The 25,402-nt window shown below is 45.9% G+C and overlaps 3 protein-coding genes across 6 annotated transcripts in view; all 3 read left to right on the top strand.

Moving 5' to 3' along the window:
* LOC135562794 (uncharacterized) overlaps positions 1-4,033 on the top strand; it is a 28,145-nt gene extending 24,112 nt beyond the window's left edge. The window contains 5 exon segments of the mRNA XM_065005155.1: positions 116-253; positions 543-678; positions 829-1,715; positions 2,535-2,660; positions 2,799-4,033. Coding sequence (XP_064861227.1) covers positions 116-253; positions 543-678; positions 829-1,715; positions 2,535-2,660; positions 2,799-2,999 — 1,488 coding nt within the window. The 3' untranslated portion in view covers positions 3,000-4,033.
* A 6,579-nt stretch (positions 4,034-10,612) lies between these two features.
* On the top strand, positions 10,613-15,520 carry LOC115127611 (uncharacterized). 2 transcript variants are annotated; one of them, XM_029657225.2, is made up of 5 exons: positions 10,613-12,621; positions 12,800-14,643; positions 14,789-14,858; positions 14,991-15,101; positions 15,182-15,520. In XM_029657225.2, exons 2-5 carry the CDS (start codon positions 12,842-12,844, stop codon positions 15,281-15,283), a joined length of 2,085 nt encoding a protein of 694 aa, XP_029513085.2. In that variant the 5' UTR covers positions 10,613-12,621; positions 12,800-12,841; the 3' UTR covers positions 15,284-15,520. The 2 variants fall into 2 exon arrangements, with proteins under 2 accessions (XP_029513085.2, XP_029513082.2); XM_029657222.2 differs by having other exon boundaries at positions 10,619-12,621; positions 14,786-14,858.
* Positions 15,521-15,707: 187 nt separating this feature from the next.
* On the top strand, positions 15,708-24,731 carry LOC115127612 (emerin-like). 3 transcript variants are annotated; one of them, XM_029657226.2, is made up of 9 exons: positions 15,709-15,912; positions 16,451-16,555; positions 16,908-16,942; positions 17,545-17,627; positions 17,749-17,796; positions 17,879-17,932; positions 18,015-18,068; positions 18,603-18,659; positions 21,888-24,731. In XM_029657226.2, the coding sequence occupies exons 1-9, from the start codon at positions 15,831-15,833 to the stop codon at positions 22,108-22,110; spliced, it is 741 nt and encodes a 246-aa protein (XP_029513086.1). In that variant the 5' UTR covers positions 15,709-15,830; the 3' UTR covers positions 22,111-24,731. The 3 variants fall into 3 exon arrangements, with proteins under 3 accessions (XP_029513087.1, XP_029513086.1, XP_029513088.1); XM_029657227.2 differs by lacking the exon at positions 17,749-17,796 and having other exon boundaries at positions 15,708-15,912; XM_029657228.2 differs by lacking the exon at positions 17,879-17,932.
* Positions 24,732-25,402: the final 671 nt, after the last annotated feature.

Raw genomic sequence — 25,402 nt, 5'->3', positions numbered from 1 at the left:
TGTACTTCTCTGTCCACTAGGTGCTGTCTCTCTGTATAATGTAGGTGTACTTCTCTGTCCACTAGGTGCTGTCTCTCTGTATAATGTAGGTGTACTTCTTCCTCCTGTCCACTAGATGTTGCTGCAGGCAGCCAGGGTGGAAGCAGCACAGTGGCAGGGTCTGTGTGAGGAAATGAAGGAGAGCTCAGAACAGCTGAAGAAGAAACAGGAGATCAGCTCTGAACAGGTTCTACAACTGCAGAACCAACTGGAGGTACAGTAGTCACTGCTGTACAGACAGCAGTTATCGCAGAGTGGAGTGTTCTGTGAGGCACTGAAGGATGCCGTCATAATCAGTTAGCCTCTGGTGAAGTGAGACTACATCATGATCAGAGAGACCGCTACATATTGTGTGATCCATTGGGTTACTGTCATTTAACTAACTGGAGTTGGATAAAAATCTGGATCTAAAATAGATTTAATTCTAGGGGGAAAAGATGTTTGTATAGACATAGCTGTGTATATTAATGCTCAAGAGGCTGGTTGGTGTCTGTTGTGTGCAGCTGGCCAGGGGTCAGGAGGCGGGGCTGAGGGAGGAGCTGGGGGCAGTACAGCGAGTGGAGGAGGAGTTACAGTCCAACATTGTTCTGCTGGAAGAACAGAACCAGAACCTGAGGGACCAGATCCATGAGATGAGAGGTTAGAGGCCATACAAATAACACATGTAGTTTGATACACACACACCAATTTTCATGGGGTTCTGCATCTGAATATATTTTAGTAGTGAAGTAGAAACTAAAGGAATTAATTCATTAATGGCTTTCTCATCTTGCCTTGCCTGACTCCTAGATGCCAGAGCTGACACTCAGGAGGTGTCCCTGGATGAATCCTTGGTCCAGTTGGATGTGTCGCTGGAGCAGTCGGAGGAGGAGGAGACCCTGGCCCAGTTGGAGCGGACCCTGGCCCAGTTGGATGTGTCTCTGGAGCAGTCGGAGGAGGAGGAGACCCTGGCCCAGCTGGATGTGTCTCTGGAGCAGTCGGAGGAGGAGACCCTGGCCCAGTTGGATGTGTCTCTGGAGCAGTCGGAGGAGGAGGAGACCTTGGCCCAGCTGGATGTGTCTCTGGAGCAGTCGAAGTCGGAGGAGACCCTGGCCCAGTTGGAGCGGACCCTGGCCCAGTTGGATGTGTCTCTGGAGCAGTCGGAGGAGGAGGAGACCCTGGCCCAGTTGGATGTGTCTCTGGAGCAGTCGGAGGAGGAGGAGACCCTGGCCCAGCTGGATGTGTCTCTGGAGCAGTCGGAGGAGGAGACCCTGGCCCAGTTGGATGTGTCTCTGGAGCAGTCGGAGGAGGAGGAGACCTTGGCCCAGTTGGATGTGTCTCTGGAGCAGTCGGAGGAGGAGGAGACCTTGGCCCAGCTGGATGTGTCTCTGGAGCAGTCGAAGTCGGAAGAGACCCTGGCCCAGCTGGAGCGGACCCTGGCCCAGCTGGATGTGTCTCTGGAGCAGTCGGAGGAGGAGACCTTGGCCCAGCTGGATGTGTCTCTGGAGCAGTCGGAGGAGGAGACCCTGGCCCAGCTGGAGCGGACCCTGGCCCAGTTGGATGTGTCTCTGGAGCAGTCGGAGGAGGAGGAGCTGATTGTATCGTCACAGCAGAAGCAGCTATTATGGGGAGATGGAGATCAGGTTCTGGAGCAGCTCCGTCACGCTCTGGACCGATTACAGCTGAAGGAGAGGGAGGTGAGGAAGAGGGGTTCATAAACCCAGACCTCGTAGTGATTACAGCTGAAGGAGAGGGAGGTGAGGAAGAGGGGTTCATAAACCCAGACCTCGTAGTGATTACAGCTGAAGGAGAGGGAGGTGAGGAAGGAGGGGTTCATAAACCCAGACCTCGTAGTGATTACAGCTGAAGGAGAGGGAGGTGAGGAAGGAGGGGTTCATAAACCCAGACCTCGTAGTGATTACAGCTGAAGGAGAGGGAGGTGAGGAAGAGGGGTTCATAAACCCAGACCTCGTAGTGATTACAGCTGAAGGAGAGGGAGGTGAGGAAGAGGGGTTCATAAACCCAGACCTCGTAGTGATTACAGCTGAAGGAGAGGGAGGTAAGGAAGGAGGGGTTCATAAACCCAGACCTCGTAGTGATTACAGCTGAAGGAGAGGGAGGTGAGGAAGAGGGGTTCATAAACCCAGACCTCGTAGTGATTACAGCTGAAGGAGAGGGAGGTGAGGAAGGAGGGGTTCATAAACCCAGACCTCGTAGTGATTACAGCTGAAGGACAGGGAGGTGAGGAAGGAGGGGTTCATAAACCCAGACCTCGTAGTGATTACAGGAGAATAATGGCAGTTATTACATGTTCATTGAAACGTTGCCAATAAGTAGGAATGGAATTAAAGGAGCCCTCCTGAACCCTCCTGAATTGGACCAATAAGTGGAACAGGAATATTTCATTCTCAGCTAAATGTAAAGATGTTTCAATTCAGTCCCCAAATTATATTTCATACACAATGGTGGAGAAAAAAAATGTATTTCATAGTGTCTGTGTGTGTGTGTGTGTGCAGTGTGAGGAGCTGCAGAACGATCTGGAAGCCGTGGAGGCAGAGTGCCAGTCGTGCCAGGTCCGTCTGACGCAGTGCAGGGACGAACTCCGACAGCTCAGCCACCGACACAGCAGCAGGGTGTGCAGGGTGTGTGTGTGTGTGTGAAATATGCCCCTGGCGGTGCAGTTACATCCACTTTGAAGGAAATGTTGTTTTTTACTGCGCTTCAGTACAGGTTAACTTTGTAAAGACCAGAATTGTATGTACTTTTCCTTCTGTTTCTAGAAGCCCTGTGTCTCGTGGATATGGCTCTGTGTTCTACTACCACTGCTCCTGTCCATGGTGGCGGTGGCCATCTTGTGGGCGTGGCATCCTCCCTTCAAGGACCAAGTCCAGGACCTGTACTCAGCTGTAGAGGAACACATAGAGGACTATCTAATGCAGGCCGCCTCTCCACAACACGTTGGCTGCTTCAGGCCTGTCTGACCACAGCACTAGCCTGAGTCCCACATCGGTTGGGGCTCTCTTGCCAACTCTAAGACATTGGACTTGACAAGACAGTACAAAGAGATCTGGGACTCAGGCTACCACAGCTCAGGTTTATGATTTATAGTTTGATTGAGTTTGTTTCGTGTATATTAGGAATTTTTGTTAAGTTATTATTAATTTATTTTTTAAAGAAAAAAATCTAGCAAAAACAATCCAAATGATAAAAGACAAAACAATCTATTAATTTAATTTATATTTATAACTCAGAACGTTTGTGTGCCTTTATAGATGAATTGAGAATGACAACTAAGAATTAGTTGCTTTTGATTTCAACTTTGAAGTAGTCTCTCTGCAGATATAGTTTGATTGACTTTAACATGAATGTTTACAATGTTACACATTACACAAACTCTGGGATACAAATAACAATTTACTGCCTATCAGTGAAGGCTGCTGAGAGGAGGACGGTTCATAGTAAAGGCAGGACTGGAGTCAATGGAATGGAATCAACCCACATGGAAACCGCATGTTTAGATTCCATTCCATTGACTCCAGTCCAGCCTTTACTATGAACCGTCCTCCTCTCAGCAGCCACCAATGCTACATAAGCATCATTATGTAAAGATTGTTCAATATCTGTGTTTGAAATGATTATATTTGACTAATGCACCTCATATTTTAGTTGGACACAAAAAATCGTTGCAGATCATGAAAAATCGTTAGATGAGTATCACAATAAGTATTCTGTTTTGTGTCATTTTGTTTGAGAAACAGAGAGCGGGATTCAATCCGATCCGCTGTAGGATCAGCGTTGTAGCGCGTTTGACATTTAAAGGTCACTCCCGAGGTGACATATGCAGAGTTTACCGTGAATGCAGTGTGAGTGTGGAAACATTGCCTTTAAAAGGTGCGATCGGATCAGAACTCGGCCATAATGTTAATGATTGTGTTTACATTATTGTCACAAGTGCTGTCCATTTTTGTGGAGTTTGTGGAAATCGACTGTAATAAAATGACTGTAGAAGGTCCAATGACTGTCCTGGAGGGGTGACTGTCCTGGAGGGGGGACTGTCCTGGAGGGGTGACTGTCCTGGAGGGGGGACTGTCCTGGAGGGGGGACTGTCCTGGAGGGGTGACTGTCCTGGAGGGGTGACTGTCCTGGAGGGGGGACTGTCCTGGAGGGGTGACTGTCCTGGAGGGGTGACTGTCCTGGAGGGGGGACTGTCCTGGAGGGGGGACTGTCCTGGAGGGGTGACTGTCCTTGTCCTGGAGGGGGGACTGTCCTGGAGGGGGACTGTCCTGGAGGGGTGACTGTCCTGGAGGGGGACTGTCCTGGAGGGGGACTGTCCTGGAGGGTGACTGTCCTGGAGGGGGGACTGTCCTGGACTGTCCTGGAGGGGTGACTGTCCTGGAGGGGTGACTGTCCTGGAGGGGTGACTGTCCTGGAGGGGGGACTGTCCTGGAGGGGGGACTGTCCTGGAGGGGGGACTATCCTGGAGGAGTGACTGTCCTGAAGGGGTGACTGTCCTGGAGGAGTGACTGACCTGGAGGGGTGACTGTCCTGGAGGGGTGACTGCTTGTTCAGATTCATATTCTGCTGTATATTTGTCAAATTATCATTGAGTATGTGGGCCTGTAAATTGCCAAAGCTGTGTCAACACACCTGATGCCATTTGATGACCTGCAGCAGGCTATGTTTAAAGATAACGGATTTATGAAACAATGACACTCACTGAAATGGTTTGAATTTCACCAACTCCTAAATGAGCAGACACGGAAGGTAGCAATTATACTTCCGGAAAATGGGTCCCCGAAGACAGAGGTTGAAGCAGGGACTTCACAGTTTCTTCTTCCAATACACCTATGGTTAAAGAACGAGAGGGTATGTACAACTGCATTCAGCATGCAGGGCTGGCCATGTCCTTCTGGGGCCCTATCCTTCTAGGGCCCTATCCTTCTGGGGCCCTAGCCTTCTGGGGCCCTATCCTTCTGGGGCCCTAGCCTTCTGGGGCCCTAGCCTTCTGGGGCCCTATCCTTCTGGGGCCCTAGCCTTCTCGGGCCCTATCCTTCTAGGGCCCTAGCCTTCTGGGGCCCTATCCTTCTGGGGCCCTATCCTTCTGGGGCCCTAGCCTTCTGGGGCCCTATCCTTCTAGGGCCCTATCCTTCTGGGGCCCTAGCCTTCTGGGGCCCTATCCTTCTGGGGCCCAAACCTTCTGGGGCCCTAGCCTTCTGGGGCCCTATCCATCTGGGGCCCTATCCTTATAGGGCCCTATCCTTCTGGGGCCTTATCCATCTGGGGCCTTATCCTTCTGGGGCCCTAGATTCTGTTTTTCCCTCTCTAGATTCTGATTTTCCCTCTCTAGATTCTGTTTTCCCCTCTCTAGATTCTGTTTTCCCCTCTCTAGATTCTGGTTTTTCCCTCTCTAGATTCTGTTTTTCCCTCTCTAGATTCTGTTTTCCCCTCTCTAGATTCTGATTTCCCCTCTCTAGATTCTGATTTCCCCTCTCTAGATTCTGATTTCCCCTCCCTAGATTCTGTTTTCTCCGTCTCTAGATTCTGTTTTTTCCCTCTCTAGATTATGTTTTTCCCTCTCTAGATGCTGTTTTCCCCTCTCTAGATTCTGTTTTCCCCTCTCTAGATTCTGTTTTTCCCTCTCTAGATTCTGGCTTGCTGTGACCTGTGTGTGATTCAGGAGGTTTGAGACTCTAAAGGGGAAGCCATCAAATCAAATGATATTGGTCACATACATACTGTATATTTAGCAGATGTTATTGCAGGTGTAGTGAAATACTTGTGTTCCTAGCACCAACAGTGCTGTAGTATCTAACAATTCACAACAATACACACAAAACTAAAACCAAACGAATGGAATTAAGAAAGACACACTGTGCTTATCTCTTCCTCATCAATATGTTGAGTCTCCTCTTCTCCTGAACCTCATCAATATGTTGTCTCCTCTTCTCCTAAACCTCATCAATATGTTGTCTCCTCTTCTCCTAAACCTCATCAATATGTTGTCTCCTCTTCTCCTAAACCTCATCAATATGTTGTCTCCTCTTCTCCTAAACCTCATCAATATGTTGTCTCCTCTTCTCCTGAACCTATCTCTTCCTCATCAATATGTTGTCTCCTCTTCTCCTGAACCTATCTATTCATCATCAATATGTTGTCTCCTCTTCTCCTGAACCTATCTCTTCCTCATCAATATGTTGTCTCCTCTTCTCCTGAACCTATCTCTTCCTCATCAATATGTTGAGTCTCCTCTTCGTCATCCTATATCTCCACTGAGATATGGTCAGATACAGTTTCAGTTTCTCCACCAGGCTCTCCCTCTATCTCTTCCTGTCCTACATCTTCCTCTTCCTCTCTCAGCACCGGTAACGTTCCAGGAGACATGTCTGGCTTGGCTTCGTCAAAATAGAGAGACTCAAAGTCTAACTCTCCTTCAGGGAAAGATGGGAGGGATGAGTCTGCAACAACAACATCACAGACAGAAAAATATCATATGAGATGGCGTCTGAGAAAATATATTATTTCAGTCAGCACAAAGACTAATACATTATATTTATTTGATATCTGCAGACTGAAGTCTATTTTGGATTCATCCCTTATAACATATTATACAAGAATGGAGATAGTTTATATGTTCACCAGTAAGTTATATGTAGGTAGGGCCTAGACAGTTGATGCATATGTAGGTAGGGCCTAGACAGTTGATGCATATGTAGGTAGGGCCTAGACAGTTGATACATATGTAGGTAGGGCCTAGACAGTTGATGCATATGTAGGCAGGGCCTAGACAGTTGATGCATATGTAGGTAGGGCCTAGACAGTTGATGCATATGTAGGTAGGGCCTAGACAGTTGATGCATATGTAGCTAAGGCCTAGACAGTTGATGCATTTGTAGGTAGGGCCTAGACAGTTGATGCATATGTAGGTAGGGCCTAGACAATTGATGCATATGTAGGTAGGGCCTAGACAGTTGATGCATATGTAGCTAGGGCCTAGACAGTTGATGCATATGTAGCTAGGGCCTAGACAGTTGATGCATATGTAGGTAGGGCCTAGACAGTTGATGCATATGTAGGTAGGGCCTAGACAGTTGATGCATATGTAGCTAGGGCCTAGACAGTTGATGCATATGTAGGTAGGGCCTAGACAGTTGATGCATATGTAGCTAGGGCCTAGACAGTTGATGCATATGTAGCTAGGGCCTAGACAGTTGATGCATATGTAGGTAGGGCCTAGACAGTTGATACATATGTAGCTAGGGCCTAGACAGTTGATGCATATGTAGGTAGGGCCTAGACAGTTGATGCATATGTAGGTAGGGCCTAGACAGTTGATGCATATGTAGCTAGGGCCTAGACAGTTGATGCATTTGTAGGTAGGGCCTAGACAGTTGATCCATATGTAGGTAGGGCCTAGACAGTTGATGCATATGTTAGGGCCTAGACAGTTGATGCATATGTAGGTAGAACCTAGACAGTTGATGCATATGTAGGTAGGGCCTAGACAGTTGATACATATGTAGCTAGGGCCTAGACAGTTGATGCATATGTAGGTAGGGCCTAGACCATATGTAGGTAGGGCCTAGGCAGTTGATGTATTGTAGGGCCTAGGCAGTTGATGTATATGTAGGTAGGACCTAGACAGTTGATGTATATGTAGGTAGGGCCTAGACAGTTGATGCACATAGCTAGGGCCTAGACAGTTGATACATATGTAGCTAGGGCCTAGACAGTTGATGCAGGTAGGGCCTAGACAGTTGATGCATATGTAGGTAGGACCTAGACAGTTGATGCATATGTAGCTAGGGCCTAGACAGTTGATCCATATGTAGGTAGGGCCTAGACAGTTGATGGATATGTAGGTAGGGCCTAGACAGTTGATGGATATGTAGGTAGGGCCTAGACAGTTGATGCATATGTAGATAGGGCCTAGACAGTTGATGGATATGTAGGTAGGACCTAGACAGTTGATGCATATGTAGGTAGGGCCTAGACAGTTGATGCATATGTAGGTAGGGCCTAGACAGTTGATGTATATGTAGGTAGGACCTAGACAGTTGATGGATATGTAGGTAGGGCCTAGACAGTTGATGCATATGTAGCTAGGGCCTAGACAGTTGATGCATATGTAGGTAGGGCCTAGACAGTTGATGCATATGTAGCTAGGGCCTAGACAGTTGATGCATATGTAGCTAGGGCCTAGACAGTTGATGCATATGTAGGTAGGGCCTAGACAGTTGATACATATGTAGCTAGGGCCTAGACAGTTGATGCATATGTAGGTAGGGCCTAGACAGTTGATGCATATGTAGGTAGGGCCTAGACAGTTGATGCATATGTAGCTAGGGCCTAGACAGTTGATGCATTTGTAGGTAGGGCCTAGACAGTTGATCCATATGTAGGTAGGGCCTAGACAGTTGATGCATATGTAGGTAGGGCCTAGACAGTTGATGCATATGTAGGTAGAACCTAGACAGTTGATGCATATGTAGGTAGGGCCTAGACAGTTGATACATATGTAGCTAGGGCCTAGACAGTTGATGCATATGTAGGTAGGGCCTAGACAGTTGATGCATATGTAGGTAGGGCCTAGGCAGTTGATGTATATGTAGGTAGGGCCTAGGCAGTTGATGTATATGTAGGTAGGACCTAGACAGTTGATGTATATGTAGGTAGGGCCTAGACAGTTGATGCACATGTAGCTAGGGCCTAGACAGTTGATACATATGTAGCTAGGGCCTAGACAGTTGATGCATATGTAGGTAGGGCCTAGACAGTTGATGCATATGTAGGTAGGACCTAGACAGTTGATGCATATGTAGCTAGGGCCTAGACAGTTGATCCATATGTAGGTAGGGCCTAGACAGTTGATGGATATGTAGGTAGGGCCTAGACAGTTGATGGATATGTAGGTAGGGCCTAGACAGTTGATGCATATGTAGATAGGGCCTAGACAGTTGATGGATATGTAGGTAGGACCTAGACAGTTGATGCATATGTAGGTAGGGCCTAGACAGTTGATGCATATGTAGGTAGGGCCTAGACAGTTGATGTATATGTAGGTAGGACCTAGACAGTTGATGGATATGTAGGTAGGGCCTAGACAGTTGATGCATCAACTGTCTAGGTCGCTCCTACCAGGTGGCGAATCGCATCTCTGCATGTCTGGCAGACATATCAGTGTGGATGACGGATCACCACCTCAAGCTGAACCTCGGCAAGACGGAGCTGCTCTTCCTCCCGGGGAAGGACTGCCCGTTCCATGATCTCGCCATCACGGTTGACAACTCCACTGTGTCCTCCTCCCAGAGCGCTAAGAACCTTGGCGTGATCCTGGACAACACCCTGTCGTTCTCAACTAACATCAAGGCGGTGGCCCGTTCCTGTAGGTTCATGCTCTACAACATCCGCAGAGTACGACCCTGCCTCACACAGGAAGCGGCGCAGGTCCTAATCCAGGCACTTGTCATCTCCCGTCTGGATTACTGCAACTCGCTGTTGGCTGGGCTCCCTGCCTGTGCCATTAAACCCCTACAACTCATCCAGAACGCCGCAGCCCGTCTGGTGTTCAACCTTCCCAAGTTCTCTCACGTCACCCCGCTCCTCCGCTCTCTCCACTGGCTTCCAGTTGAAGCTCGCATCCGCTACAAGACCATGGTGCTTGCCTACGGAGCTGTGAGGGGAACGGCACCTCAGTACCTCCAGGCTCTGATCAGGCCCTACACCCAAACAAGGGCACTGCGTTCATCCACCTAGACAGTTGATGTATATGTAGGTAGGACCTAGACAGTTGATGCATATGTAGGTAGGGCCTAGACAGTTGATGCATATGTAGGTAGGGCCTAGACAGTTGATGCATATGTATCTAGGGCCTAGACAGTTGATGCATATGTAGGTAGGGCCTAGACAGTTGATGCATATGTAGCTAGGGCCTAGACAGTTGATGCATATGTAGGTAGGGCCTAGACAGTTGATGCATATGTAGCTAGGGCCTAGACAGTTGATGCATATGTAGCTAGGGCCTAGACAGTTGATGCATATGTAGGTAGGGCCTAGACAGTTGATGCATATGTAGGTAGGGCCTAGACAGTTGATGCATATGTAGCTAGGGCCTAGACAGTTGATGCATATGTAGGTAGGACCTAGACAGTTGATGCATATGTAGCTAGGGCCTAGACAGTTGATGCATATGTAGGTAGGACCTAGACAGTTGATGCATATGTAGCTAGGGCCTAGACAGTTGATGCATATGTAGGTAGGACCTAGACAGTTGATGCATATGTAGCTAGGGCCTAGACAGTTGATGCATATGTAGGTAGGGCCTAGACAGTTGATGCATATGTAGCTAGGGCCTAGACAGTTGATGCATATGTAGGTAGGGCCTAGACAGTTGATGCATATGTAGCTAGGGCCTAGACAGTTGATGCATATGTATCTAGGGCCTAGACAGTTGATGCATATGTAGCTAGGGCCTAGACAGTTGATGCATATGTAGGTAGGGCCTAGACAGTTGATGCATATGTAGGCAGGGCCTAGACAGTTGATGCATATGTAGGTAGGGCCTAGACAGTTGATGCATATGTAGGTAGGGCCTAGACAGTTGATGCATATGTATCTAGGGCCTAGACAGTTGATGCATATGTAGCTAGGGCCTAGACAGTTGATGCATATGTAGGTAGGGCCTAGACAGTTGATGTATATGTAGGTAGGACCTAGACAGTTGATGCATATGTAGGTAGGACCTAGACAGTTGATGCATATGTATGTAGGGCCTAGACAGTTGATGCATATGTAGCTAGGGCCTAGACAGTTGATGCATATGTAGGTAGGACCTAGACAGTTGATGCACCTTCCTTTGCCAGAGACAGACAGAGACAGATAGACAGGGTGGAAGTGGTAGCCTACATCTCTAAGGGATGGAGGTAGGGCCTAGACAGTTGATGCACCTTCCTTTGCCAGAGACAGACAGAGACAGATAGACAGGGTGGAAGTGGTAGCCTACATCTCTAAGGGATGGAGGTAGGGCCTAGACAGTTGATGCACCTTCCTTTGCCAGAGACAGACAGAGACAGATAGACAGGGTGGAAGTGGTAGCCTACATCTCTAAGGGATGGAGGTAGGGCCTAGACAGTTGATGCACCTTCCTTTGCCAGAGACAGACAGAGACAGATAGACAGGGTGGAAGTGGTAGCCTACATCTCTAAGGGATGGAGGTAGGGCCTAGACAGTTGATGCACCTTCCTTTGCCAGAGACAGACAGAGACAGATAGACAGGGTGGAAGTGGTAGCCTACATCTCTAAGGGATGGAGGTAGGGCCTAGACAGTTGATGCACCTTCCTTTGCCAGAGACAGACAGAGACAGATAGAGATGTAGGCTACCACTTCCACCCTGTCTAAGGGATGGAGGTAGGGCCTAGACAGTTGATGCACCTTCCTTTGCCAGAGACAGACAGAGACAGATAGACAGGGTGGAAGTGGTAGCCTACATCTCTAAGGGATGGAGGTAGGGCCTAGACAGTTGATGCACCTTCCTTTGCCAGAGACAGACAGAGACAGATAGACAGGGTGGAAGTGGTAGCCTACATCTCTAAGGGATGGAGGTAGGGCCTAGACAGTTGATGCACCTTCCTTTGCCAGAGACAGACAGAGACAGATAGACAGGGTGGAAGTGGTAGCCTACATCTATAAGGGATGGAGGTAGGGCCTAGACAGTTGATGCACCTTCCTTTGCCAGAGACAGACAGAGACAGATAGACAGGGTGGAAGTGGTAGCCTACATCTCTAAGGGATGGAGGTAGGGCCTAGACAGTTGATGCACCTTCCTTTGCCAGAGACAGACAGAGACAGATAGACAGGGTGGAAGTGGTAGCCTACATCTCTAAGGGATTGAGGTAGGGCCTAGACAGTTGATGCACCTTCCTTTGCCAGAGACAGACAGAGACAGACAGACAGGGTGGAAGTGGTAGCCTACATCTCTAAGGGATGGAGGTAGGGCCTAGACAGTTGATGCACCTTCCTTTGCCAGAGACAGACAGACAGGGTGGAAGTGGTAGCCTACATCTCTAAGGGATAGAGGTAGGGCTGGGGCTTGTGTTCTACATCTGAAAGTATAACCACAGCACGGCTGACATGTTGAATCTACGGTGAGTACATCGACATAAACACCTTCTTCTTATGTGTGACTTTTTATTTTTTATGACAAAGCAAATGCTTTTAACATACTGTGATTTTCTGCCATTTTAATTAACATATTAGTTTAAACTATTTTGTCGTTCTCTTTATGTGCTGTCTGTCTGTCACTACTTGTCAATGTGTTTTGTTCTATTTCTGTATCCCCATTTTGACAGGAAGCGTCATGATGCAATAACAGATGTAAAACTAAACTAAACTCACTTCCTGTCAGAAATCAGAAGAGCTTCAATAGGAAATGAAATGCTGTCAAACATGAAATCATTACGTGTCTCTTGTCTGCTTGTCTCTTGGTAAAACTGGAAAAACTAAATGCACAAAAAATGCAATGACATATATAGTTTGAATGTACCTATCCTATTCTACCTAGAAGATAGAACAAGACTTTGCTGATTTGTTAGAGGATTCATTTTCAGGTAAGCGTTATGCAGGTTGTAGTTAGAACACTGCACTTTCACTGACATTTACTGCAATTACTTCCTGAAAGTGTTTGTTTTTGTTTTTCTGTCTTTGTTATTATTTTCCATCTCATGTGATATTTTTCTGTCTGTGATGTTGTTGTTGCTGACTCATCCCTCCCATCTTTCCCTGAAGGAGAGTTACACTTTGTGCATTTTTTACGAAGCCAAGCCAGACATGTCTCCTGGAACGTTACCGGTGCTGGGAGAGGAAGAGGAAGATGTAGGACAGGAAGAGATAGAGGGAGAGCCTGGTGGAGAAACTGAAACTGTATCTGACCATATCTCAGTGGAGATATATGATGACGAAGAGGAGACTCAACATATTGTTGAAGAAGAGATGGGTTCAGGACATGAGGATACTCAACCTATTGATGAGGAAGAGGCAGAGATGATGGACTCAGGAGAAGAAGAGGACACAGGAATAAAGAACCTTGGCTCGCCAGGGGGTTGGTCTGTGGTTGTTCACTACGATGAAGAAAGCTGGGATGGTGCACTCCAGGACATAGAGAAGATTGTAACCACAGGACAACCTTTTGCCGAACAAGACAGTGAAAACCGTGAAGTCAGAAACGCAGAGCAAGGTACTTTCGAAAACAGTGATGTGAGGTGTTTTGTGGGTGTCACTGAAGACGTCACCATGGAGATCACAGCAGATATATGTGAAGAAGAGGAAAGACAGACGGATGAAGAAAACCAAGAGGAATCATCTGATTCAGACCTGGAGGTCCTGACTAGCTCTATCACCAAAAAACAGAGAAAAGAGGCAAATAAAGTAGCGAACTTACTCTCCCAGCAGACTGTTCCTCGGGAGAATGAAGAGGAAGACGAGCAAGAAGAAGATGGAGCTCCAGAGGTTGTTTGTGATTGGCCAGATCCTGCAGCAACACAGAATGTGCAAGCTCTTATGGTCAACGCCTTTGTGGAACACCCTCTTCAGAAGAAAATGAAGGAGTTCCAATTGGACGACCACCAAGAGGCAGATGACCCCTCTGTTTGCTCTCCGTGTAAATACAAAAAGGATGGAGGAAAACTGTCTAGTCCCTTGGAAGGTATCTGGAATACAGAAGAGAAAGTAGACGTGGTAACAGCCTCTATCTCTCCACGCGTAGAAGGTGAGCAAGATTTAGCAGATTGTGCGATGTTCAAAACCAATATTGACACTAGCATGAGGAAGAGTATTGGATACCATCTTGAACCTCAGAGTGACAACAATAGTTCCAGAGGCAGTTCTAGTGAGGATGAGGAGGAACAACAGAAGTATAAGGAAGAACACCAAGCGCTGCCAAGATACCAGGGTCTTCCTCGGAGAGACCGGGGGTCTGAGGATTCTCCTCTTCAAGTTCAGTGGGGAGGTGGAGAGGAGGACGGCTCCAAGCAGAGCGTTGCTGCCGACCTGCATCTTTCAGAAACCATCTCCGATGTCTCCACTTTTACCCTTCACAGTGAGGCCAGACGCGGTAGAGCAGCTATAACTATCTCCAGAGGTACCGGCAACATGTCACCATCTGGCTCTGAGGAAAGTTTGCCCGCAGCGTTGTGGACATTGGAGGCTGAACAACGAGAGGATAAACGGGAGACTTGGCTTTGGGGTGAGGCTGGGCCAGGCGCTTTAGAAGAGGAACATCTTTACAAAGTTCAACTGGAACTAGCAGGAAGGTTGAAGAGCCACATTCACACTGATATAAGCTGGGACACAGGGAAAAATAATGTGGAACGTGGTGGTTTAATTCAAGATTACCAATATGACGCGTCTGGAATCACAGAGAGTGGAGAACTTGCAGACGAAGAGGATGACGAAGAGGATAATAGGAGTTGGGAACAAGAGAAAGAGAGAATCAAGGCATTCTACAAGTTTTATAATGATGAAGAGGAAGAGGGGGAGAATGCCACTGGAACAGAATGTGATTTTTCAGGGAGGAAGAGTTCAGTTCAGTTCTGCATGGATCCCCTGCCTCAAGTCATTGAATACACAGACAGGTAAGTGAAATAACAAACATAAAAAATAGTTACGACAACCGCCAACCAGGAAATGCCTATTTCTACTTGAACAAGACATGTCACTGTGGTATAGATGAGTGAAATGATTTACTATGTCACTGTCTGTCTACTACGTTCTCAGCAGCAGTGATGTTGATTTGGTCGACAACTTATCTGATGGAGACGAGGACCTGGATTCTACAGAAAGACTTGAAGTGAGCGCACACACACACACACACACACACACACACACACACACTCTCTCTCTCTCTCTCTCTCTGTCTCTTTGTCTCTTTCCTTTAGCCAGCACACTTTACCAGCAGATGACGATGTTGTGACTATTTCAGGAGCAGAGTGAGCCTGAGAGACAGAGAATGAGTTTACCCGAGACTCGGGAGCCACAAGGAGAACTACAAGATCTCAGCAAAATGCCTCAGACCCACACCAAGAGAGACCAGGTAAGTCTTTAACCCACAACTTGCTATAAAAAAGGGCTTCGTTGATTGATTGATTCCTCTGACACACTGTGTTTCTGTAGTGTCTGAGGGTGCTAAAGTTACTGGTGAAGATAACCCTGTTGACAGTGATTGGACTTCTGACATTTTGGTGGACAAGATACCAACTGGACTTGGAATGGTGATTTGGCTAAAATTGTCTTGCCTAACGACTGTACTGTATTGCCAATGTGTCTGAATATAATTAGAACGTAAAAAGTAGCAGTAGTTTTAAGTAAAAAAAAAAAGGCTTACTTGTAAGGCAAATGCTATCTCCTTATATACTGTAGTTGCTGTCACTTATTTGTATCATGGCATCATCTATATCATGTCTTTATCTGTTTTGAGGATAATAAAGGGGTATATTTATAGTCCCATTCGACTTTAAGCGTCAGTCGTTTTTGTTGTTGTTGCCATCACAGATACAGAAAGCCTTGGATTTTGCACACAAATGTACATCTTATTGTATAAATTCTCTGGTAACGTTACGATGTGACTGTTGCCAACGCGCAGGAAATTCAGAGGGCGCTGTCACAGTTTAAATGCGATGTTCAAAGAGGACCCGGAAGTAACATAGGAATGTTGTGTGGAAGTGGGTGGGGACAGAAGCTTGATTTTTGGAAATGAAAGTGTAAGTCAACACGAGTAATTGTCTGTTTCAATCAGAGTAGCTACAAATATATCGCCGACAGTATGGCCGCACTGCGCAATAAATCTGACCAAGAAATCAAGGACCTGCTGGATGAGTATGGAATTAAGCATGGTCCTGTCGTTGGTAAGTCAAGCTTTGAGTTGTTTGAATTAGCTCACGTTAAGCTAAGCTTTACCCAGCCCTGTCCGAATACACTCCACGATTTACTATGGAGTTGAGCGTTGACTAGTGTGGGCGGACTGCAGCGCCGACTTCACAGAAAATGAAAGAATAACACGCATTTACACAGTTGAAATCCCTAGTTTTTTTTGTTGTTGTATAAAAACTTAATTTTATGTGACATCAGAGCTCCAGTCCTCCCACACTAGTTTTATTATACATGTGTTTTTATTGCCGCGAAAGCCATCGTTAATCATGGCGTGTAGTTGGCTAGGCCAGCCTATGTTTTAAAGTTACAATACATGGGCTGGGCATGCTTAGTTTAGCTAACGTTTGCTAGTTATTTTAGTTACAAATTCCTAGTCTGAGTAGGCCTGCTTAATAGACTAACTTAGATGTCTATGACTAGACAGTCTCAAATGTACTGATGATATTCTAATAGTCATGTAACTATGGTTTTAAATTGCATTACTGAGCCACACCTAACATTTGTGCGTTGTAGACACTACAAGACCACTGTATGAGAAGAAGCTGACAGAAGCCATGGCCAAAGCCAAGGTCACTGTGACAAAACCATCCCCAGACAGAACCTTCTACAGAGAGGACCGTAAGTTAGACATGCATGATAACACAAGGCTACTTTATGCATATCAACCATTAGACTGAACTAAGCTCCCGACAGGCGCAGCGGTCTAAGGAACTGCATCGCAGTGCTAGAGGTGTCACTACAGACCCTGGTTCGATCCCGGGCTGTATCACAACCGGCCGTGATAACGAGTCCCATAACGCGGCACACAATTGGCCCAGCGTCGCCCTGGATAGGGTTTGGCCGGTTTTAGGCCGCCATTGTAAATAAGAATTTGTTCCTAACTGACTTGCCTAGTTAAATAAAGATTGAATAAAAATGTAAATAAGAAAGTGGAACTCGGTAATGTTGGTTTACTTCTGTTTCATTTCAGAGGAAGAAGTCACCTATGTCACCTACCAGACACCAGTAAGTATTGATTATTTTGTTTGCAGTTGCTTCTAGAACATGTCCTTTTGTTGACAGAATGTCTAATTAAGCAATGAGACACGAGTGCTTCTAGAACATGTCCTTTTGTTGACAGAATGTCTAATTAAGCAATGAGACACGAGTGCTTCTAGAATATGTCTTTTTGTTGACAGAATGTCTAATTTAGCAATGAGACACGAGTGCTTCTAGAATATGTCATTTTGTTGACAGAATGTCTAATTAAGCAATGAGACACGAGTGCTTCTAGAACATGTCCTTTTGTTGACAGAATGTCAAATTAAGCAATGAGACACGAGTGCTTCTAGAACATGTCCTTTTGTTGACAGAATGTCTAATTAAGCAATGAGGGGGGGGTTATACGGCCTATATACCACGGATAAGGGTTGTTCTTAGGCACCTGGACACAGCCCTTAGCCGTGGTATATTGACCATATACCACAAACCTCTGAATTACCTTATTGATATTATAAACTGGTTACCAACACAATTAGGACAGTAAAAAATACATTATTTTTCAGCATTCGGGGCTTGAACCACCCAGTTTATAACCATCAATATTCTTCTGTTTCTCATATTTGCAGGTTAGAAGTGAGGGTCCTTCTGGAGATGGGAAACCCTACATGAGATCAAGACCAGAGTACAGCGAGAGGGACCGGGTGGATGAGTATGTTTACGGATGGCTTTGCATTAGAAAATGTCATGTTATTCAGTGTTTTTGTGGTCAGTTGATTTAAAGTGGACCAATACAACTAATCAAAGCTTTTCTCTCTCTCTCTCCTTTGCAGTAAACCCTATTCAAGACCAGAGTACAGCGAGAGGGACCGGGTGGATGAGTATGTTTACAGATAGCTTTGTGGTCAGTTGATTTAAAGTGGACCAATACAACTAATTAAATCTTTTCTCTCTTCTTTGCAGTAAACCCTATTCAAGATCAAGACCAGAGTACAGTGAGAGGGACCGGGTGGATGAGTATGTTTACAGATAGCTTTGTGGTCAGTTGATTTAAAGTGGACCAATACAACTAATTAAATCTTTTCTCTCTTCTTTGCAGTAAACCCTATTCAAGATCAAGACCAGAGTACAGTGAGAGGGACCGGGTGGATGAGTATGTTTACAGATAGCTTTGCATTAGTAAATGTCATGTTATTCAGTGTTTGTGTGGTCAGTTGATTTAAAGTGGACCAATAAAATGTATCAAAGCCTCTCTGTCTCTCTCTCTGTCTCTCTCTCTGTCTCTCTCTCTGTCTCTCTCCGTCTGTCTCTCTCTGTGTCTCTCTGTCTCTCTCTCTGTCTCTGTGTCTCTCCATCTCTCTCTCTCTCCGTCTGTCTGTCTCTGTCTGTCTCTCTGTCTGTCTGTCTGTCTCTCTCCATCTCTCTCTCTGTCTGTCTCTCTCTCTCTCTCTCCATCTCTCTCTCTCTGTCTGTCTGTCTGTCTGTCTGTCTCTCCATCTCTCTCTCTCTCTGTCTGTCTCTCCGTCTGTCTCTCTCTCCATCTCTCTCTCTCTCTGTCTGTCTCTCCGTCTGTCTCTCTCTCCATCTCTCTCTCTCTCCGTCTGTCTCTCTCTCTGTCTGTCTGTCTCTCTCCATCTCTCTCTCTCTCCGTCTGTCTGTCTCTCTGTCTGTCTGTCTCTCTCTCCAGTAAACTCTATTCGAGATCAAGACCAGAGTACAGCAGTGGAAGACCGTACATTGATGAGTGAGTCTAGTTTAGACAGATTTCACATTGTTCATGTATAATAAATGTTTTAATAGCCTGGTCCCAGATCTGTTGCGGTCTTGCCAAGTCCTATGGTCATTATTGTGCCGAAAACAACCAATACGAGCTGGCAATGCAACATAAACCGATCTGAAACCAGGCTAATTGTTCAGAGATGTGATTTCTGCTTCTCTGACATGTATCCTTCATTCATATACACTAGGTAGTCCACTGTTCCACTTGAATGTACCTTTGGTACAGAGCATTCATGAAGTATTCAGACCCCTTCCTTTTCCCACATTTTGTTACGTTACAGCCTTGGACTAAAATGGATTAAATAAAATATTTCTCTTCACATCTACACACAATACCCCATAATGACAAAGTAAACAGGTTTTTCAGAATCTTTTGCAAATTCACAAAAATAAACTTATTTACATAAGTATTCAGACCCTGTGCTATATGACTGGAAATTGAGCTCAGGTGCATCTTGTTTCCATTGATCATCCTTGAGATGTTTCTACAACTTTGATTGGAGTCCAACCTGTGGTAAATTCAATTGATTGGACATGATTTGGAAAGACACACACCTGTCTATATAAGGTGCCACAGTTGACACTTCATGTCGGAGTAAAAACCAAGCCATGAGGTTGAAGGAATTGTCCGTAGAGCTCTGAGACCGGATGGTATCGAGGCACAGATCTGGGGAAGGGTACCAAAACATTTCCGCAGCATTTAACAAAAAAAACTTTGTTTAACTATTAATTTATTTTACCTTTATTTAACCAGGCAAGTCAGTTAAGAACAAATTCTTATTTTCAATGACTGCCTAGGAACAGTGGGTTAACTGCCTTGTTCAGGGGCAGAATGACAGTTTTGTACCTTGTCAGCTCGGGGTTTGAACCTGCAACCCTCCAGTCATCAGTCCAACCACTAGGCTACCCTGCCATTGAAGGTCCCCAAGAACACAGGGGCCTCCATCATTCTTAAATGGAAGAAGTTTGGAACCACCAAGACTCTTCTCCTTAGAGCTGGCCAGCCGGCCAAACTGAGCAATCGGGGGAGAAGGGCCGTGGTCAGGGAGGTGACCAAGAGCTCCAGAGTTTCTCCGTGGAGATGGGAGAACCTTCTAGAAGGACAACCATCTCTGCACTACTCACCAATCAGGCCTTTATGGTAGAGTGGCCAGACGGAAGCCACTCCTCAGTAAAAGGCAAATGTGAGCCCGCTTGGAGTTTGCCAAAAGGCACCGAAAGGACTCTGACATTGAGAAACAAGATTCTCTGGTCTGATGAACCCAAGATTGAACTCTTTGGCCTGAATGCCAAGCGTCACTCCTGGAGGAAACCTGAAAATGAGTGGCCCAGCCAGAGCCAAAACCTCTGGAGACCTGAAAATAGCTGTGCAGTGACGCTCCCTATCCAACCTGACAGAGCTTGAGAGGATCTGCAGAGAAGAATGTGAGAAACTCCCCAAATACAGGTGTGCCAAGCTTGTAGCGACATACCCAAGAAGACTCAAGGCTGTAGTCGCTTCCAAAGGTGCTTCAACAAAGTACTGAGTAAAGGGTCTGAATACTTATGTAAATGTGATATTTCCATTTAAAAAAATATATATTTGCAAATATTTCTAAACCTGTTTTTGCTTTGTCATTATGGAGTATTGTGATGTCATTATGGAGTATTGTGATGTCATAATGGAGTATTGTGTGTAGATTGAGGGGAAAACAATTTAATCCATTTTAGAATAAGGTTGTAACACAACAAAATGTGGAAAAGGTCAAAGGGTCTGAATACTTAACAAATGCCTTCCGAAAGTATCCCCACCCCTTGACTCTTTTTACAGCCTTCATTTTAAAATAGATTCCATGGAGTCGTCGTCTCTGGCCTACACACAATACTCCATAATGTAAAAATGGAATTACGTTTGTAGAAATGTTTACGAATGAATACAAAATAAAGCTGAAATGTCTTGAACCCTGTTGTTATGTCAAGCCTAAACCCGTTCAGGAATGATAATGGTGCTTAACAAGCCACGTCCGTTGCATGGACTCTGTGGGTAATAATAGTGTTTGACATTCTTTTTTTCTTTTTTTTGAATGACTACTTCATCACTGTACCTCACACATACAATTATCTGTAAGGCCTCTCAATCGAGGAGTACATTTTGAAACACAGATTCAACCACAAAGACCAGGGAGGTTTTCCAATGCCTCGTAAAGAAAGGCATCGAACCTAAAATGACAGCCTGTACAGAATAACACTATTCCCGAAACATACATTGTGTTTGCAACAAAAGGCACTAAAGTAAAACTACAAAAAAAAAAAAAAATTTTTACTTCATGTCCTGAATACCAAGTGTTGTTTGGGGCAAATCCAACACGTCAGAGTACCACTTTTATATTTTTAAGCATGGTGGTAACTGCATCATTATGGGTATGCTTGTCATTGGCAAGGACATGGGAGTTTTTTTTTTTTTTTTTTAAGGATAAAAAGAAACCGGATAAAGCTAAGCACAGGCATTATCCTAGAGGAAACCCTGGTTCAGTCTGCTTTCCACCAGACACTGGGAGACATTCGCCTTTCAGCAGGACAATAACCTGAAACACAAGGCCAAATCTACACTGGAGTTGGTTACCAAGACGATATTGAATGTTCCTGAGTGGCCTAGTTGTGACTTAAATCTACTTGAAAACCAATGGCAGGACCTGAAAATGGTTGCCTAGCAATGATTAACTACCAACTTCACAGAGCTTGAATATTTAAAAAAAAATATTAAAAAATTAAGTAAGCAAATTTTGTACAATTTCAAGGTTTGCAAAGCTCTTAGACTTACCCAGAACGACTCACGGCTGTAACCGCTGCCAAAGGTGATTCTAACAAGTTTTGACTCGGGTGTGAATTCTTACGTAAATGAGATTTGCGTTTCATTTTCAATACATTTGCAAACATGTGTAAAAAGAAAAAAAACATTTAAAACAAATATCTAATATCTTGTCATTATGGGGTATTGTGTGTGTGTAGATGGGTGAGAGGAAAAAGGAATCCATTTTAATCCATTTTGAATTCAGGCTGTAACACAACAAAATGTGTAATGCGTCAAGGTGTATGAATACTTACAGAAGGTTTTGTATACAAACAGACCTATCCCCCTAACTAAAGAGCCCGCTTTTACTATGTTGGTCTGATCACATGGATGAATGTAGTCATGTTTGAGACCTGTTTTCAGGCCCCATGTCTACAACACACCGTCGTCATCATCCTACTCCAAACCAACGCCCGTTGTGAAGTCTGGAGGTGGCGTTGTGAAGAAGGAAAACACAACGAGTTCTGGGAGACTGATCCCTCTCTGGGTCCAGTTCCTGGTCTTCCTGATCCTAGCCGGGTTCCTCTACTTCATATTCACTAACATGGAGTCTGCAGAGAGTAGCCCCTTTAACAGAATCCAATGATCCAAAAATTTACAAATAAATGTCAATCTGGGGTATGTTCTTTAGGCACGAAATGGTCCAAAATGGGAAAGTACTATTTGTTCTTGAGCTATAAGAATCACTCGTTTTCTGATGGACAATGTTTTTTTTAAATGTTTCATTACGTGTGTCCTAATGAATATGACCCAGTTATATATAATGACACTTCCTATGCCTGTTTTTTTCTTTTAACTCTTTTTGCATGTTCTTTAAGGTGACTTTGGGTTCTGGGAACTTTACTATTGGTGAAAGGAAAGCTGTAACATTTCCTCCTGTCTCAACTCCTATGTAATGACTAGATGGTGATGTATAGTGTTCTGTTTATCAGAACTACCTTGGGGTGCTTCTACTGTGGGGTAACAGTACTATCTTCATCTTCACAAATGTAGAGAGCCCGCGGCCCACAGTAAATGTAGAGAGCCCCCACAGTAAATGTAGAGAGCCCGCGGCCCACAGTAAATGTAGAGAGCCCCCACAGTAAATGTAGAGAGCCCCGCGGCCCACAGTAAATGTAGAGAGCCCCCACAGTAAATGTAGAGAGCCCGCGGCCCACAGTAAATGTAGAGAGCCCGCGGCCCACAGTAAATGTAGAGAGCCCGCGGCCCACAGTAAATGCAGAGAGCCCCGCGGCCCACAGTAAATGTAGAGAGCCCCCACAGTAAATGTAGAGAGCCCGCGGCCCACAGTAAATGTAGAGAGCTCCCACAGTAAATGTAGAGAGCCCGCGGCCCACAGTAAATGTAGAGAGCCCGCGGCCCACAGTAAATGTAGAGAGCCCCCACAGTAAATGTAGAGAGCCCGCGGCCCACAGTAAATGTAGAGAGCCCGCGGCCCACAGTAAATGTAGAGAGCCCGCGGCCCACAGTAAATGTAGAGAGCCCGCGGCCCACAGTAAATGCAGAGAGCCCGCGGCCCACAGTAAATGCAGAGAGCCCGCGGCCCACAGTAAATGCAGAGAGCCCGCGGCCCACAGTAAATGCAGAGAGCCCGCGGCCCACAGTAAATGCAGAGAGCCCGCGGCCCACAGTAAATGCAGAGAGCCCGCGGCCCACAGTAAATGCAGAGAGCCCGCGGCCCACAGTAAATGTAGAGAGCCCGCGGCCCACAGTAAATGTAGAGAGCCCCGTGGCCCACAGTAAATGTAGAGAGCCCCCCCCCACAGTAAATGTAGAGAGCCCCCGGCCCACAGTAAATGTAGAGAGCCCCGTGGCCCACAGTAAATGTAGAGAGCCCCGTGGCCCACAGTAAATGTAGAGAGCCCCGCGGCCCACAGTAAATGTAGAGAGCCCCCGGCCCACAGTAAATGCAGAGAGCCCCCGGCCCACAGTAAATGTAGAGAGCCCCGTGGCCCACAGTAAATGTAGAGAGCCCCGCGGCCCACAGTAAATGTAGAGAGCCCCGCGGCCCACAGTAAATGTAGAGAGCCCCGCGGCCCACAGTAAATGTAGAGAGCCCCGTGGCCCACAGTAAATGTAGAGCCCCGTGGCCCACAGTAAATGTAGAGAGCCCCGTGGCCCACAGTAAATGTAGAGAGCCCCCGGCCCACAGTAAATGCAGAGAGCCCCCGGCCCACAGTAAATGCAGAGAGCCCCGTGGCCCACAGTAAATGTAGAGAGCCCCGTGGCCCACAGTAAATGTAGAGAGCCCCGTGGCCCACAGTAAATGTAGAGAGCCCCGTGGCCCACAGTAAATGTAGAGAGCCCCGCGGCCCACAGTAAATGTAGAGAGCCCGCGGCCCACAGTAAATGCAGAGAGCCAGCGGCCCACAGTAAATGTAGAGAGCCCGTTACAAAACTCTAAATGACGTTACAAAACTCTAAATGACGTTACACAATTCTAAATGACGTTACAAAACTCTAAATGACGTTACACAATTCTAAATGACGTTACACAATTCTAAATGACGTTACAAAACTCTAAATGACGTTACACAATTCTAAATGACGTTACACAATTCTAAATGACGTTACAAAACTCTAAATGTTACACAATTCTAAATGACGTTTTAAAGTTCTAAATGTTACACAATTCTAAATGACGTTTTAAAGTTCTAAATGTTACACAATTCTAAATGACGTTTTAAAGTTCTAAATGACTTTACAAAATTCTAAATTACATTAAAGTTGTAAACAGATCCATAGCCCCCCCCATTTAATTGTGGGGGACAATACAGTTCTAAATGAAGTAGCGTAGCATTTTGAACTGTTAATGATTTCTATCCATACATTTCTAGAACTGTAATTGCTGTGGTCGGTGTATCGTCATTTTAAATGTAATGTGAGTTGTGGTTTTGTTAGATGAACTCATGCCACCGGTTCTTTTTAGTTTTCTACACCTGCAGTATCATTTTGTAACAAAGTAACTTTTTAAAGTTTTCAGACACTTGTCTGTTTTATCAGAGGAGATCACTTTGGTCACACAATAATGTTTATAAGCACAGGCTGTGTCCTATATAGGCAATAGGATGCCATTTAGGACAGACTCAGTTTACAAATGAAAATACCTTCAGCAGGACAGCAACTGTTCAGATATACTATTTTTTATCCAGCCATTGAGTCATTCATAGGATTCTCCAACTTTAAAAATAAATGTTTTTATATCAATTTGTCTGCTATTTCTTTATTTCATTTGAGGTTAGTAGTATTAACTAGTAGAAGATATAACCTGTGAACAGAATGGAAGAAATCCTTTTTTCTTTGTCATTTGTTCCCAGCTCCACAGTGAATAGAACTTAGTGATATCGGTGAATGTGGTAATTCATAACCGGGTGAAATATAAAACCCCAATAGATTCTAGATACTACAGAGGGCATACGGGTCTCTCTCTGAGATGGACGTCCCCACGGGTCTCTCTGAGATGGACGTCCCCACGGGTCTCTCTCTGAGATGGAAGTCCCCACGGGTCTCTCTCAGAGATGGACGTCCCCACGGTTCTCTCTCAGAGATGGACGTCCCCACGGGTCTCTCTCAGAGATGGACGTCCCCACGGGTCTCTCTCAGAGATGGACGTCCCAACGGGTCTCTATCTGAGATGGACGTCCCCACGGGTCTCTCTCTGAGATGGACGTCCCCACGGGTCTCTCTCAGAGATGGACGTCCCCACGGGTCTCTCAGAGATGGACGTCCCCACGGGTCTCTCTCAGAGATGGACGTCCCCACGGGTCTCTATCTGAGATGGACGTCCCCACGGGTCTCTCTCTGAGATGGACGTCCCCACGGGTCTCTGAGATGGAAGTCCCCACGGGTCTCTCTCAGAGATGGACGACCCCACGGGT

This window comes from Oncorhynchus nerka, linkage group LG20, assembly GCF_034236695.1.
Source record: "Oncorhynchus nerka isolate Pitt River linkage group LG20, Oner_Uvic_2.0, whole genome shotgun sequence".
Lineage (NCBI taxonomy): Eukaryota > Metazoa > Chordata > Actinopteri > Salmoniformes > Salmonidae > Oncorhynchus > Oncorhynchus nerka.
Note: the sequence above shows the minus strand (reverse complement) of the source record. Positions and strands in the feature narration are given on the sequence as shown.